Source organism: Vespa mandarinia, chromosome 17, assembly GCF_050613455.1.
Source record: "Vespa mandarinia isolate Hongniang chromosome 17, ASM5061345v1, whole genome shotgun sequence".
Lineage (NCBI taxonomy): Eukaryota > Metazoa > Arthropoda > Insecta > Hymenoptera > Vespidae > Vespa > Vespa mandarinia.
Window position 1 is genome coordinate 1,937,501 of NC_140826.1, and position 17,500 is coordinate 1,955,000.

A 17,500-nucleotide genomic window follows, 5' to 3' on the forward strand; every position below is an offset into this window, starting at 1 on the left:
TGTTTTTATTTATTTCGCTTTCTTTTTTGTTGTTTATGACCGGTACTGATTTTTACTTTCGAATAATCCTATAGGTTAATTACGAACTCTTTTGATTGGTTAGATAGATAAAATCGTCTTATTGGTTGGCATTGATCAGCTTTTATCTACTTAACATTCGGAGTTGATGATGACATCTTCACACGTCGTTGACATTCAACATAGGTACGCTTATTAATATTTTAATCTTCGTATCTTCAACGGAATATACATAGGATCTCCTCAACGCTCTAGCATGTCGAGTCGTAAACTAATAAATAGACTGTGACTTCCTGCGAAACTAGTCATCGTTGTATCTATCTATGTACATACATTATATGTACATATATGTTTGTACATTACAGCGATATGATAGCTAACCGATGATAGTGTATATGTGGTACGTTTGTGTTTGTGTGCGTATACGATTATCAGAGTCAAGAAATCAACCGTCGATTTCGTTTTAATCTAACGAAAGTGATATACTATAAATTTTTGAAATAAAAATACGCGGGAATTCAAATTACATAATCGGAAATTATTAAAAAAAAAAAAAAATTCAAAAGAAACGACCGTAATTAAATTATTTCAAATTTCTTATCTTTCGATAGACCGATCAAAATCTCCTTAGAAATATGATTTCGGTATAGAAATTCGACTATTGTAAGACGAAATTGAGAGATAAGGTAAACTATTATTATAACGAAAAAAAAAAAAAGAAATCCGGATCACGTGACCGTCGTTCGTACATACGTGCTTCTGATTCGCTGACGAATAAGAAAAGTTAGAAAAATATATCGTGTCGTCGTCGTTTTCTTACGTATAATTGATGATACAAGGATAACCGTGAAAAATAAGAGAAACGTTTGTTGAGAAAATCACAATTGAGATGCGTCAACATTCTTCTATACGATATTGAATCGTTTATTCGAACTCTAGTCAATCTTATTTTTCTTCATCGTTCTCAATGTTTGCAATGCACTCGTTAAATAGAAACCATGCTCGATGAGACGACATCACTGTTTCTTCGTTTCTCTTTTATTTTATTTCATTGCATAGCTAGCTTTGTGTGTGTGTATGTATACATATATGTATGTATGCATGGATATGTACATATGTACATACTTATATATATATTCATATACATGTATTCAGAGGAACATATCAGCATTCATATATATATATGTGTGTATATATATACATATATATATATGTATGTATATATATAGTACATAAAAGATTCTTTCGACCAATCAAAGAGAAGTATATGTTGCAAATATACATACCTGCCGCCATCTTTTATCTTGAATCTTTCCAATGTTTTTACATATGTACGCATATCTACTATGGTGTTTCCTGAACTCAAGGAATTTCTTATCGTTTGATCATCAAACGATAGAACGCGGTTACTCCCTCTGGAATTATTGATTTTTTTTTTTTTTTTTACATTTCTTATACACACATATATATATATATATAATCTTATGTATATATAATACTTGTAATCGTATACGTCCTATTTGTTTTCAATAGGAAATTCAAAGCTCTCATGATATCTCAAATTTGTATAAATATAATTATTTTTCTTTTTTATGTGGAATCTAGTTCTTTCAATCTATACATATCATATTCATGTTTAAATATTTAAAAAAAAAAAAAAAAAAAAAAAAATATATATATATAAATTCAATATTTTTACCAATGAGAAGTAAAGTCGAGGCTTAGAAAAATCCACGTCATATTTATAAGGGAATAGTGGGAATGAGAATGATCTGATGATGAAAGGGATAGAAAAAAAAAGATAAGGAAAAAAAATCGCTCGAATATGTCGTCGTCGCCGTTTAAAAAAAGGCTGCCGGCCGAAGAAAACCACGACAGCATTAGGCCGTATAATTCTCGACGAATGTCGCAACACTTTCGCTTTTCCTTCTATTTATGTTCTTCTTCTTTTCTTCTTTTTTTTTTTTTTTTTTTTCTTTTTTTTTTTCTCGCGTTAGCTCGATTGTTCACCACGAGTGTCGGTGTACCATGAAGTGTTTCACTCTCGCTGTTTTATGTTGCAGCAGAGTTTGCAGCTCGTAATGTGTGTTCTTTTTGTCGCTTCGTTCGAACGCTTGATAACGTTGACTTTTGATCCAACGCGTCGAACTGCAAACGATTGATTATTATTTATTTAATCAGTCTTCTTCTATTGAAGAAATATCTCCCTTTTTCGCTGTATACTTTTCTTATAGAGAAACATATGGAAGATGAAAAAATTTACATTACTATTGAAATATATATATATTTTTTTATATTTATTTAATTATTTACTTATCGTTTTCTTTTTTTTTTATTCATCGAACAATTTTATTTGATAGGATAAAATTATCGTCGGCCATATTGAAACAAAATGGCTTCTTTCGGTTCTTAATATATTTTTATATGTTATTATTCTAAGTACATATATATATATATATCTTTTGATATTTATTGAGTAATTGTTCATTTGAAAAATAGGTTAACAGAATTGTTGGTCGGCCATTTTGTAACAAAATAATTGATTTATCAAAGTTTATCTTCTTTCTGATATACATAAATATTTCAAATAACTTTAATTAAAATATATTTAACGTAACTAAATTATCGTCGGCCATTGAAAACATAATGACAGACTCCGAAGTTAAAAATTTCTCAAGAACACTGTATTAAAAAAAAAAAAAAAAAAAAAAAAAAAATCGTAAAATCTAAAGTCACCTCGTCGTGAACGTATAATTAAAAACACGTCGGGGATGCCGTGATATTTTGATGTGGTGATTTTCCGTTCAGGCAAGCTGCATTGAACCATCGATCGGCAACGGCATGAAAATTCCATTACACATGACAATTATGGTATCGCTTGATAATATTATGAAGCATTTTATGATCGCGTTTAATTTTATATAAGATATTTACAACAGCCTAGAACGATAAGTTCTTTCGATGTGGGCCACCGGTGGAGCACGAGACATACAACGTGTTAATAAGCAATTTTTGTTCCCTCGAGAGCAAGGTAAACGTTCGATGGTGTAGTGTGAACGTTCGTAGGAGGATCTCGTTCAAGTGGATCACCAATACTAACTTCGGATTCGATTTCTTAACGTACTATATACATATATAAATATACACGCATATAGTATTTTATATATATATATATATATATATATATATATATATACATACAGGTATAGGTATATACTAGTTCCCGGACACGCGATCTTTTTCCAACGTTTATGGCTTCCAGTTGGTGTCAAATTTATTCGATTGGGAACTCTTTCAATCAACTTCGGACGATCAATCGAAGTGGATCGGATGTATATCAAATGATATGTATTACATTCCGCATTGAAATTTCATTGGTTTCATGAAAATTAAATCGCAAAATTTATTTAATACGTTCTTCTTTATGATATTATTTATTATTACACATTAATATATAAAATTTGTATTCCATTTTCTATTATTTATTATCGATGAAGAAATATGTTAATGATCTTAGAAGTGTTGTGTTACATTTACATATATACATACATATTATACATGCATACATGCATACATACGTTTAAGCATCTCTCTTGAAACAACTCGCGAGTTAAATTATCTTCTTTTCTTCTTGGAATTCTTCCTCTTTTCGACCGACATAGTCAGCTCCGTAAAAAGAGATAATTGAACGTTACGAAAGCTCTTTGGCGTCTTGAAACGATGCCTGCAAGGAAAGCCGACCGTCTATGGGCATTCTTCTAAAGCCCAGTAGCAACAGAGCAGCTGGTTGGCATCGTTGTTGATGCTGCACTAGTGCACTGGCGTTGTTACGAGACCACAAAGAACTATGCACCTTTCCTATTGCACGCTTTTCACAATTTTCTGACTCGCGCCAGCCAGAGGAGAGAGAGAAAAAGAGAGAGAGAGAGAAACTCGAAAAAAAATTCTATTCCACGAATAAATACGAGTAAAGAAAAAAAAAGGGTGAAAAAAGAAGAAAAGAACAGATCGACCGACAAGCATTCCCTTGTTCATGGAATTCTTTGTTTTTCTCTCTCTTTTTTTTTTTTTTTTTGCTCCATTAAATCTTGTTCAAGCATGAAATACTTTCTTTCGGCAATATAATTATTGATTCGAGTAATATGATTTGAAGATAGGGAGAAACTAAGAATTTCTTTTTGTCCTTTTTATATCCTTTTTATTATTAATATTATATCATGAGATAAAGAAAATCCAATTTCACGAAAAATCATCCTTTTTTTCTCTCTCTCTCTCTCTTTCTCTTTTCTTTTTTTCGATAATATTTTCTTTTCATTTTTTTCTTTATCTTTTTTCTTTTTTCTTTTTCTTTTTTCTTTTCTTTTTTTCTTTTTTTTTTAGAATAAACTATCGAACTAATTTGAATATCGCGGGTTTTATTATTGATTTCAACAATATAATAGAAATCAATTTGGAAAAAAAAAGAAGAAAACAAGAAAAAAATTGTATTATTAAAATTTTCTCTTGTTTCGTGATTTTGAATAATTTACTACTAATGTAAGCCAATTTGAATTACGCGGGTGATGCGAAAAGGTGATTAAGTAACATGAATATAGTCACGTTCCCAAGTTTACTTGGAACGAATTTAACCTAATAACCTAGCCGTGGAGAAGTCGACATGACACAGCTTTCGAAGTCCTCTGTAAAATACAAACACATATTGACACATACGACGACATAGAGAGAGAAAATTTGTCGAGGATTTTAACAAACTTCGAAATAGTAGGTTAATTATACTATAACCTAATTTTTGTTCGTTGACAACAAGAAATAAATAATAACAAATGAATAATTTAATTTATACAATTATAATTATACTTTATTTATTATTATTATTATTATTATTATTATTATTATTATTATTATTATTATTATTATTTTTATTATTATTATTATTATGCTCTAAAAAAAAAATTATACTAAAGTATAAATATAATAATAATATCATTTTAACTTTTACTTAAAAAAAGAAAAAAGAAAAAACTACGAAAAACTTTTAATATTATAAGCCATTAATTTTATACTTTTAATATTATAAGTCATTAATATTCTTTTAATATAAATCGCTTTCTTTTTATTTATACTATACTTTATAGTGCACTATAATTATATGATACTAATATATAGTAATCGTATAATAATCGTATCGTTTTAACTTGTAATTGAAAAATCAAGTAAAATAAAATAAAATAAAAAATAAAAAGATAAACAATGTTTTCTCTCCGATTGATGAAAGAAACAAGTCGAACTTAAAAAATAAAAAAAGAAAAAAAAAAAAGAAATTTACATATATATTAAATGATAAAAATTATAGGTTAGGAAACCTTGGTAGCTAAAATTGTTGTTTGCAACGATGCTACTATAAAAGGATTATATTAAATTTTATCATAAACGCGCTTATCTACATGCATATATACATATTTAAATTTCTTACTTTCTCATTCATAATTACATTGATAAGAACGATGTTAAACAAAAGTTTCCAGATGTCGAATACCAAAGTATAAACTTCTATAATACCACCCCTCTTACTCTTTCATTCCTTTGGTCGACTTACTCTTGACCCTGATTGTCTTTATGTCACCCACTTTCCTATTTTAGAATTGGCTCTTACAACATCACAAACCGTCTTATGAGAATTCGCTCTTAGGTTGAGTTATTCTTGAACGAGACAAGATCTATTCCTGGTGTTTCTTCTTTGGTCCTCCCAAGGAGAGAGAGAAAGAGAGAGAGAGAGAGAGAGATTTCACGATACGCAAGAGACAAGTATATATGCATTACAGCAGCATCGATCGTTCAGGTTAATATTTTTTCAGTAAGGTGATACACGCTCACTAGACGTGAACTCTTATTTTCTTGTTCTGCTCGAAAAACTTTATGATACAAGAAGGGAGGATCGATCATCTCTCTTTCAGGGGTAACTCACCCTCGTTTAACACCTTCTCCCTCTTCTTCTTTCTTGTTTATCAAGAGTGTGCGCGTGCGTGTGTGTGTGTGTGTGTGTGTGTGTGTGTGAGTGGGAGAGAGAGAGAGGGAGGGAGAGGGAGAGGGAAAAAGTGAAAGGGAAGGATGGAATATTGAATTTTATAAAAATAAAAGTTACCATAGTTGAAAGATTACGATAAAGTATTGGTCGTGATGGTTGGTGAATTGTGCTTTGTGGATAAAGAAATTTTGGAATGTTTTGGTTCAAAACTCGTAGCGTAAGTGTTTTTTCCTTATGGACTTTATAACACATGCAAATAAAAATTGTAATTTTAAAAGAAAACTGACTGATATCGAAATAGTGTTTTTGTTTGTGTACGTGTGTGTGTGTGTGTGTGTGTGTTCTTTAATAAAATAAATCACATTTTATATCGTCATGGTAAAAATTTACTTGGCAATTATCAAGTTAATTGTATTTAAAATATGTGTAAAAACGAAATTTCTCATTTTCGATCGATAATGTAAACATAATAAGATTTATTCTCTTTGTTTTTCTCTTTCTTTGTTCTCATTTTCTTTTAAAATAAGAAAATATTTATTTATTTTAACCAAAAGATAATAAGAAATTTCCCAATAAATTTTTCTTAATATACACTTTAAATTAAAAGTTTTCATACAGTTATCGTAAAACGAGAAGGAGAGGGAAAGGAGAATGAATCAGTGATAAATCGTTTATAGCGTTATCTTAACAAGTTTGACGATTATGTTACAGACTCTGGACTTCGACAGAGACGGTCTTACCAAACTAAAGAAGGCCATCAAGGCAATTCACAATTCTGGAAACGGTAAGGATTACAGTCTTAAAAATAATTCAAATAATTCAAATAAAAGCGCTAACTCAATTTATTATTCTCAAATATCTTCCTTCGTTTATTAATTTCTATGAACAACGATAATAAAGCGATACGATTGTTTTTTAGAATACGGAAAATTTTCGATCTTAAAGAAAAATTCTAATTAATTAAATAAATAAATAAAAATAAAAGAAAACTATAAATCCTCAAATAAAAACGTAAAATTAAATTTATTCATTTCGAATATCGCGCTCCGCTTATTAATTTCTATGAATGACGGTAAGGCGCTTCGATCGCTTTTTTTTTTTTTATTTATTCACCGATGCCCTACGTAACTCCGGCAATATTTGCTATTCAAAGTAAGTCGAGCTTGGTACGTTGTTGGTTGGGTAAGGCACACTACACGGGGTGTGGTAGACTTTTAGTGTGTCACCATGTTCCGCGGTGGTACTGAAAATCGATATATCGTATTATATGTACATATATGTACACAATAAATACACACGCACACGCGCACGCGCATGCACACATAAGAATCTTATACGGAAGTTGAATCTGTATAAACGATCCATGCGTTTTATTATGTATACTATATAAATACAAATATATATAGATCAAAGGAGGCACTCATTCGTTGAAATAAAACATGGAGTGCGCGTGGGATGTATATATGTATGAAAGATGACATATAAATTGTGACGCCTTATCCCATCTGAACATATTTGTCACAATGACGCAGATTAAAGCTCGAAAAAGAATCGAACATGTCGAATGGTATATATATTCAGCTAATCGTGTTTTACGTATAGTTTTGTGTTTATTTGTATGTATATATATATATGTATGTATGTATGTATGTATGTATGCATATATATATATTTCTAAAGAGAAGATATCATTTCCGTTTATGCTTTTAATCAAATCGATCGAAAACTAACGTAAAGTACGTTTGATTATGTAGGATATTTTAAATGTTACTTAAATATCGGTATTAAGTGTTTTAATAGCTACTTAAGCAATTCAAGCACTCGAGAGCAAGAGCTTTCGCGTCTCTTGGACACGAAGTAGAGACTATAAAAGGGTCGAAAATCGTTATTCTATCTCCCTCTCTCTCTCTCTTTCTCTCTCTCTCTCTCTCTCTCTCTCTCTCTCTCTCTCGCTCTCTCGCTTCCTCACTCTTGTAGCACCATTACAGGTATGTCCTCATCTACTTTTTGTTTGAAAACGATTTGAGAACATTTACCTTACTTGTTGTGTAAATACATGTATATTTCAATTATTATATATATATATATATATATATATATATATATATAATTTTATATGTGATCATTATAATTATGGAGTAAATAATATTAGGTTAGGTTAAGTGTAACATTAGATTTTTGAGACCTCGCTAAATTATTAATGTATTTTATATATTAATATATATTGTATTATTAAAAATCTAATCTAAAAATATTTACTGGATAATTATATTATATTTGTCTATAGGTATAACTTTTTTTTATTTTGTTGTTTTGATTTAATATTATAATGTTAGATTTTTTTTATATTATTATTAGTATTATAATATTAGATTGATATTAATAATAATATTAGTAGTATAGTAAAAGTATATATATACATATATATATATATATATATATATATATATATATATTATGGTATTATATATTATAATATTAAGTTTTATAAAAACCTAACCTTTTGAAAGTTATGTATAAATACATTGCAATATATTTATATATAAATTTTTAATCTAAATTTAGATAAGAGATTTTATATTGGCTAAAATTGTGTCTCCCCTTACGCATTTCACGAAGATAATATTTTTCACGGATATAACCTCAATTCGTTTTTTCTTCACTTCTTTTTTATCAATTCTCGAGAGAAAAAGTTTCATTCCTCCGGCAAATTTTCTATTTAAAAATTTATACGATTTTCATTGTACATTCACAAAAAGTCTTTTTCTTTATTTATTTCTATTTTTAATTTTTATTTTTTTTTTTGTTCTCTCTTTCTTTTGTTTTCTCTTTTCTCGTATTTTTGTTAAACAATTTTGCTTTATATATATATATATATATATATATATATATATATATAGACACACCACACACGCACGCACATAATATACACATATATATGTACATATTTGTATATATGAAGCTTACAGAGCGGAAACCTTATCGGTAAGTTTCCCTTCTATGGGGATTGTCCTCATGGCTTCTTCTCTTCATATTAACGCTAGAGGACAGACAGATCGATTTCTCTGGCGCCCTTACCTTCTTCCCCCCCCACCCGTCTCTCACTCTCCCCCACCTTATATTTCTCGCTTATTCGAGAGAGTATATTCACTTCCTCATCGTCCTTCCTACTTCTCTCATCTTTTTTTCCGCTTCGTTCTTCCGTAAAAATTTATTCCACGCGATCTAGCGTGAAAAACGCTCGATAAGATTCATTAATTATGAATGATAATTTTTTTTTTTATGATCATAAAATTCTTTTTTTTTTTTATTTTTATTTATTTTTTTTTCTTTTCGTCTCATCGTCATTTTCTTCTTTCTTTTATTCCCCCCTTTTTTCTTTTTTCCTTGTTTTCATTAAGTTATTTTTTTCCCCTGCCATTCTAAATATCTTTGTAATCTACGTCACTTTAAAAAATTCGTATTAATCTTCTCAAAGAGAAGGAGATCACAATAAATGGGCGTCGTTAAACTCACTTTTCGCATAAATTTCAAAAGCAAATGTGGAAAGAAATAGGATATGCTCGGCAACTCAATTTTGTTGCTTCTTTTCACAGCCAATCCCACTCTTCCTTCCTTCCTCTCTCTCCTTCTTCCCCCTCCTTCCCTCCCCCTTTCCTCTCTCGCCTGTAAACAAGCACGCTAATTTTCACTCTTTACGATGTCTCAGCTTGATGATGCTCTTACGTCATTCTTCCTCGTCTCAAAAACGTTCCTGTACTTACAATTAGTCGTCCCTTTTTACCGATTCTTTTCTTTTTTTCTTTTTTTTTTTTTTTCATGACTAACATCTCACATGCTTCACGAATAATTCATTCTCTTTCTCTCTCTCTCTCTCTGTTTTTTTTTCTTATTTTCCTCTTTTTTTTTTCTTTGCCATTGTGCCTTTTAAAACAAATGTATATAGCTTAATATGTGAAGGGGATATATACACATATGTGCAATATGCCATATATATGTGTATATATGTGTGTATGTGTGTATATAACTGCAAGAGATATTATGCTAAACTTAGACATGACATTTATAAGCAATTTTTGTATGGAATTCTGAAGAATAAAAAAAAAAGAATTTGCGTTCCCTTTTTGAGGGTAATATTAACGGTTACGCGCGCTTTTTCAAATTGTTCAAGAATGATATCAATCGATTTATTAATGAGAGAGAGAGAGTGGGAGGAAGGAAGGAGTAGAGGGGGGATTGGTTTTGTATATAATTAATTTGTGAATAATTAATTTATAAGTAAGTTAGAGCTTTGTATAATTTGTTCAAATTTGTTCGTATTTCAACAAACAAGAATTAAAGTAAATTACGTATTCTGTAAAACAATATAACTTAGAAAAAGAAATGTATTTTCTTTCATTTAAAACAAACTTAGTAAAAAGATATAAATAAATAAATAAGAAAAAAATAAAAAAAAAAAAAAAGTAAAAAATAGTCAAGTTTTAAAAATCATATTTCTTCGAACGATATCTCCAATTTCGTTTTTTTTTCTTCTCTCTTTTTTCCCCTCTGATTTATCTAGCTTTTTCTGTTCTATGGACTCGTTCGTCTCATCGTATCCTCTCGAATACGCAGGAAATGTCGCTCCAATATGATCCATACGTAAAGATCGAGTACCATGTCCATATGTCTCTCTCTCTCTCTCTCTCTCTCTCTCTCTCTCTCTCTCTCTCTCTCTCTCTCACTCTCTCACTCTCTCACTCTCTCACTCTCTCACTCTCAGAGGAAACAATGCTTTCTGCTCGTCGAGCCGTCGAGTTTCCCGATACAATCGAAACTTCGAAACGGAAACGTTCCCTTCTGTCAGCGAGAGAGAGAGAGAGAGAGAGAGAGAGAGAGAGAGAGAGAGAGAGAGAGAGAGAGAGAGAGAGAGAGAGAAAGAGAAAGAGAAAGAGAGAGAGAAAGAGAAAGAGAAAGAGAAAGAGAAAGAGATAGACAGAAACAAAGAACATGTAGACGACGACTTGGGGGAGAAAGCATAAAATCGATTTTGCTTGTAGGCGAAGGATACCACACACACATATATATATATATATATGTATTTATATACATGTTTATGTTGTATGTGTATATATAATATATATGTATAAATTTGTCTTCTCAAAAGAGCCAGAAAGTTTTTGTCTATTTTCTTATTTTACACAAATAGAGATAAAAGCGATAAAATATATATATATATGTATGTATTTATGTATAATAGGAAAATTTGAAAAACCTAACCTAAATATTTACTAAATATATATATATATATATATATATATATATATATATATATATATATAAATTTGTATTAATACCTAATTAATTTAATTTAATAAATTATTACTTATATTCAATTTTTCCTTTGTTTATTTTTCTTTTTTCTCAAAAATTAAAAAAAAAAAAATAAAAAAATAAAACTAGTAGTATGTATCTGCAAACAAAAATATTTGTTTGATATTTATGTATTAATAAGTTTCAATATTAAATTGAAAATTTCGTTTTCTTTATTTAACTTTTTATTATTTTGTTTATTGATTTATTTATTTATTTTTTTTTTTTTCTTTTTAAGCCCACGTCGATAACGAAGTTTATCTCGGGAGAGCCCTTGAGAGACTCGGCGATGCTGCCCTTAAGGAACAAGAGCCCGACATAGGAGCAGCATTCCTTAAATTCGCAGTTGTCACCAAGGAATTGAGCGCCCTTATGAAGACTCTGGTATATTATTTATTTATAGAGTAATCTAACTTTTTAAAGTGTATATAAGTTGCCATTATAATTTTCTTTTACTTCTCAATTTTGTATTAAATATGATTGATTAAAATCACCTCGAAAAAACTTTATTTCGTTCAACACAGTTATATCTATATATACAATATAATGTTAATTATATGTGTTGTGTATATATATATATATGTACATATATAATTGTTATATATACAATATATACATAATAGAATATATACATATTGTATATATAATATATACAACATATAATAGTTTCTTATGATAACGAAGAAAAATGTTTTACCGACCGGGTTTTTATCGTACATTTGGCGGGAAATTAAAATTTTTATTCCGTTCACTTTTTTCATAAATATTTCGTTTTTAAAATTTTCATTATATATAAAAACATTGTTATATATTTTTTTTTTTTTATTAATTGTCAATTGATTTTTAAATAAACATATCATTATCAAGTACTTTTAAAAGAATAAAAGGTGATAAAGATGCGCTTATCCAGAAACTAATTTTGCAGATGCAAAACATCAATAACATCGTAATGTTTCCGTTGGATTCGGTACTGAAAGGAGATTTGAGAGGTGTGAAGGGCGATCTCAAAAGACCATTCGAAAAGGCGTGGAAGGACTACGAGGCAAAGTATGCGAAAATCGAGAAGGAGAAAAAGCAACATGCCAAGGAGGCCGGCCTTATTCGTACGGAGGTTACACCGGCCGAGATTGCCGATGAAATGGAGAAGGAGAGGCGATTATTTCAATTGCAAATGTGCGAGGTGAGAAGGAGAATTGATTAATCTGTTAGCGTAGGACAGAATAATATGATGCAATAAATGCATATCACGAGCTATGCTTCAAGGTTTCTATGTTATTTATTTATTTTTCTTTTTTTTCTTTTCTTTTATTTTTCCTTTTTTTTTTTTTTTTAAATAATTATTTTTTCCCTCTCTTTTTTATATTTTTAGTATCTCATAAAGGTGAATGAAATCAAGACAAAGAAAGGTATCGAACTGTTGCAGCATCTAGTCGAATATTATCATGCTCAGACCAAGTAAGTTCATTATAATTTTATATTATCATCTTATTAATATGGATATATTAACCTAATAATTAACGTACTGAATTTATTAGTTTATCTCTTTGGTCCTTAGCTATTTTCAAGATGGCCTAAAGACCATAGAACATTTTGGTTCTTATGTGGCCGATCTGAGTATTAAGCTGCAAAAGATTCGACAAACTCAGGATGAAGAACGAAGACGTTTGACAGAGTTAAGGAGTTTACTTAGGAGTTCAGGTTGTGATAAAGAGGTAATAAAATTTTAATAATAAAGTTGGACTATTATTTAAATTATAAATATTTATTTTATATTGGCTAATATCGTTGGAATTATTCTATTATATAGCTAAATGTAAATGCAAGCGCAGGATATTCCTTGCACCAACTTCAAGGTGATAAACAACATGGTGTAACACGTTCTGGACATTTGTTGAAAAAAAGTGAAGGAAAGATGAGGAGGGTTTGGCAAAAAAGAAGATGTGCCGTACAAGCCGAAGGTTATTTGGATATCTGTCATGCGGATGAGAATAAACCACCTACAAGAGTGAATTTACTTACGTGCCAAATAAAGCTGGTACCGGATGATAAAAGAGGCTTTGATCTTATAAGTTGTGAGTTAGAATTATCTATATTTTGTATATACATCTATATATAATACTTTTAAAGGAAACATTTAGAGAACACATTCAAGAAAATATCTTAAAATCTTTGTTTGTTTTTTAATTTTTATCTTAATTATAATTTTATTATAAACAATATCGTTTAGATAATATTGAAATATAATATATTTAATTTCATAGATAATCGTACGTACCATTTTCAAGCGGAAGATGAAGCAGATCAACGTGCTTGGATGTCGGTATTGGTAAATTGTAAAGAAAGAGCTTTGCTACGTGCATTCGATGCTAGTGGGAAAGCTGAAGCTGGCCAAGGAAATCCTAGTTTAGTCGAATTACAACAGGCAGTTATACGATGCGTTATGCGATTACCTGGAAACGAACAATGTTGTGACTGTTCCTCTCAAAACGGTAAAAAGCTATGCAATATAAATAATTTCATTTGGTATAATATACAAATAAAAATATATAATTGATATTATTAAACGGATTTAACTGTTTAGTTATAAATTATTAACAGATGCTACCTGGTTATCTACAAATTTTGGTATAATCGTATGTATAGAATGTAGTGGTATTCATCGAGATTTAGGGGTGCATATATCAAGGATACAGTCTTTAACTTTAGACAATGTGGGAACCGCCCAATTATTATTAGCACGGCATATGACTAATCAAGCATTTAATGAAGTGATGGAAGCTACATTACATCATAATCTTAAACCAACGCCTACGTCAACGATGTAAGAATACAAATTTTTATTTGTTTTTTTAATATATATATACATATACATATACATATATATCATTGTATTTGGAATCAACAGGGAAGAACGGTATGAATTTATAAGAGCCAAGTATGTTGATAAAAAATACGTCATGAATACTTGTGCGGATGAACGAGATCTCTTATCAGATTTAGAACATGCAGTTAATAATCGTGATCTACAACAACTCTTACAAGTTTATGCTGAGAATGTCGATCTAGCAGCACCTTTGCCCACCTCTGTGAGATATCAACTTTACATTTTTCTTTTTCTTTTTCTCATATATATATATATATATATATATATATATATATTATTATTATTATTATTATTATTATTATTATTTTTATTATTATTTTTATTGACAGTTTTTGTTACTTCATTATATCACAGGATATAGGTGAGACTGCTTTACATTTGGCAATCTTACGAGAGATGGGCAACAGTCTACAAATTGTTGATTTTCTTATACAAAATATGCCAACTGGTGGTATTGATAGGACAACGGTTGACGGTGAAACGGCGTTACATCTTTCAGCGAGGCACGATAGATCGGAAGCTATGAAATTACTTTTACGAGCTGGTGCCGACCCAAGTTATAGAAATAAACAGGATAAAACTCCGTTGGACATTGCTCAAGAAATGGGACATCATACTTGTAAAGAATTAGTAAGTATATATCTTTTTTTTTCTTTATGAGAGATTTTTGATGATACGCATAATTGAAAGTATAAATTCCCCGCCCTCTCTGTCCTCTCTCTCGTCCCCAAGAGTGTACCAGTAAAGCGATTTCTTTTTTTCCATCATGTTTTAGCTTAGTCATGCTTTACAAAGACAGAAGACATTATTCGATAACGTTAACATCGATTGGAATCTATCTCATGACGAAGGTTCAACGGACTTTTCTGATGACGAAACGATCATTGAAGATAGGGTGATTAAATACATATTATTATTTAGCAATATGTGCTACAATTTCGTAATATAAAATATATACAATACATACATATGTTAGATGATGGTAGATCAAATCGTTAAGATTTAATGAAATGAATACGTTTATTATTATTATTATTTTTTTTTTTTCTTCTATATTTAGAATGGCTGTCTAACGCCTGAGAAAAAGTCACGTAGCAGACCACCTTCATATGCTGGTGGTGGAGGCACAGGTTCTGGTGATTCACCGGTGACATTACGTAGTCGTAGCAGTACTTGTGATAGTCTACAAAGTGGTTCCTCGCCAAGTTCCTCTACCAACAGACAACAAATGCCACCGCCTCCTCCACCACAAACGAGAAAACCTGTTGCTGGTAGGTTGTTATTGTTTAATTTTTTTTTCTTCTTACTCACCCCCCATCCACTCCCGTCCCCTTTTTACATAACAAATGATGAATAATAATCGAGCAATATTTAATCGGATAACATTAGTAAGCAATAATTATAAATATCAATATGGTAATAATGATTAATGAATAATATAATACGATATATTGTTGCTGCAATGAAGCTAATGAAATACATTTTTTTTTTTATTTTTTTTTATTTTTTTATTTTTTTTTTTTTTTTTTTTTTTTTTGTAAACAGTACCCACACCGATGACACCAGATATTTCAATAAATATCCATGGATCATTGAAGAAACGTGTTGCACCGCCTCCCCCACCATCAGGAAGCTCAAGTGGCATTCCATCTTCTCATTATGGTACACTACCTTCGTCAGCGTCATTAGCAACATCCACACATAGCCGGACGACGAGTGAGCCAATCTTAGCTGGACACACCTTACACACACTATCGCATACTTTAAACACACTTAACAATCAACACCATAAAAGATCACCCAGTGGAGACTCTTCTACAGGGCATGGTATGTTTAGGTTAAACTCGCTTTACGATTTTCTCCATGTAAAGCTCTATAGGTGAAATCGAAACTTTCCTCCTATAATTTTTCTATATTTTCCTTCTTCTTCTTTTTTTTCTTTTTCTTCTTCTTTTTTCGTTCCATTTATTTATACGTTTCAATGTTTTATATAGGAATGGACAAGACCAATAGTTCCACGCTACAAAGACCACGTAATCCACCACCACCTGCACCGTCCAGTGTTAGCACTTCCAGATTGAGTAATGGTCGTAGTAGCGAGTCTCTAAGTTCCATGTGTTCGGATCATGGCCTTGGCAATCCTGTTCCTCCTCCACGAAAGGTGAGCTTTACTTATTTCAAAAGTAAAGGAGTCTCTATGGTAAACGATAAAAATTGTTCTGTTATAATTACACGGTAAAGAAAGAAAGGAAAGAACAACGAAAAAGAAAAGAAAAAGAAATTGTGTATAAATATTTTTGTCTTTGGGAAAAATAGCGAGAGTTAAGAGACACATGAGAATGTGAACAATTTTTTTTTTTCCTTTTTTTTTTTTTTTAAATATTGTTTCTTTTTATACGACGTATTTCGATGAATGAATAATTTTCGTGAAAGCACTACTCCGTAGATATATACATATACTTATCTTGTTTTTATTCTTTTTTTTTCCACTCATTTCATTTCACATACATAAATATTACTCTTCACAACTTATTAATCGTTATAATAAGCTGTGTACACCTCCTATCCGTACGTGTACGATCGTATTAACAAAAAATGGTAGAAAATTTAACAATTGACTAACAAAGGATGTCCATTGTTTATCTCTCATCAATAACACGATTTTTCATTAATTTATTACCTTCCATCGAATTAAACAAACATGCTTGATACATATATATATGTATATATATGTCACACACCATACTATAAATGTCATGTCATTATTCACAGTCACAAATCTCTCTTTCATTATCGTAATATAAAAAAAATACTACATTGTTGTTGTCGTATTGAAGAGTTTCTTTCTGCTTTGATATATATTATCTTTTTTATCTTTTTTTTTTTTTTTTTTTTTTTTTGTTTTTTTTTTTTTTTTTTTTTTTTTTGTCGTATTCAATCATCATAATGCTCGCACGTTACCCGCCCGCATAAATCTCTAATATGCTGGCTTTTTATATCAAAACACAATTTAAGAAAATAAACTAAGTAAATTAGTCATTTGCAAGTATATATTTTTAGCTTCACTTATCACGTTCTATAATTACAATACACGCATTGATTTATCATGCGATCTGCTTGTTTGTTTTTACCAATAACAAAACAACAGCAACAATTCATTTACATCTTTTTTTTTTTTTTTTTTATTTTATTTATTTATTTATTTTTTCATTTTTTCATTT

At 30.0% G+C, this 17,500-nt stretch overlaps 1 protein-coding gene across 2 annotated transcripts in view; it reads left to right on the forward strand.

Annotated features, from left to right (window-relative positions):
• Nucleotides 1–17,500, forward strand: part of Asap (ArfGAP domain of ASAP) — a 26,260-nt gene that overhangs the window by 3,843 nt on the left and 4,917 nt on the right. For both annotated transcript variants that reach the window (XM_035887001.2, XM_035887003.2), the window contains exons 2-15: nt 6,755–6,827; nt 11,634–11,779; nt 12,321–12,575; nt 12,765–12,850; nt 12,951–13,107; nt 13,203–13,467; nt 13,657–13,884; nt 13,994–14,216; nt 14,301–14,481; nt 14,634–14,909; nt 15,055–15,174; nt 15,340–15,550; nt 15,825–16,106; nt 16,274–16,440. In XM_035887001.2, coding sequence (XP_035742894.1) covers nt 6,755–6,827; nt 11,634–11,779; nt 12,321–12,575; nt 12,765–12,850; nt 12,951–13,107; nt 13,203–13,467; nt 13,657–13,884; nt 13,994–14,216; nt 14,301–14,481; nt 14,634–14,909; nt 15,055–15,174; nt 15,340–15,550; nt 15,825–16,106; nt 16,274–16,440 — 2,670 coding nt within the window. The remainder of the gene's footprint in view (nt 1–6,754; nt 6,828–11,633; nt 11,780–12,320; nt 12,576–12,764; nt 12,851–12,950; nt 13,108–13,202; nt 13,468–13,656; nt 13,885–13,993; nt 14,217–14,300; nt 14,482–14,633; nt 14,910–15,054; nt 15,175–15,339; nt 15,551–15,824; nt 16,107–16,273; nt 16,441–17,500) is intronic.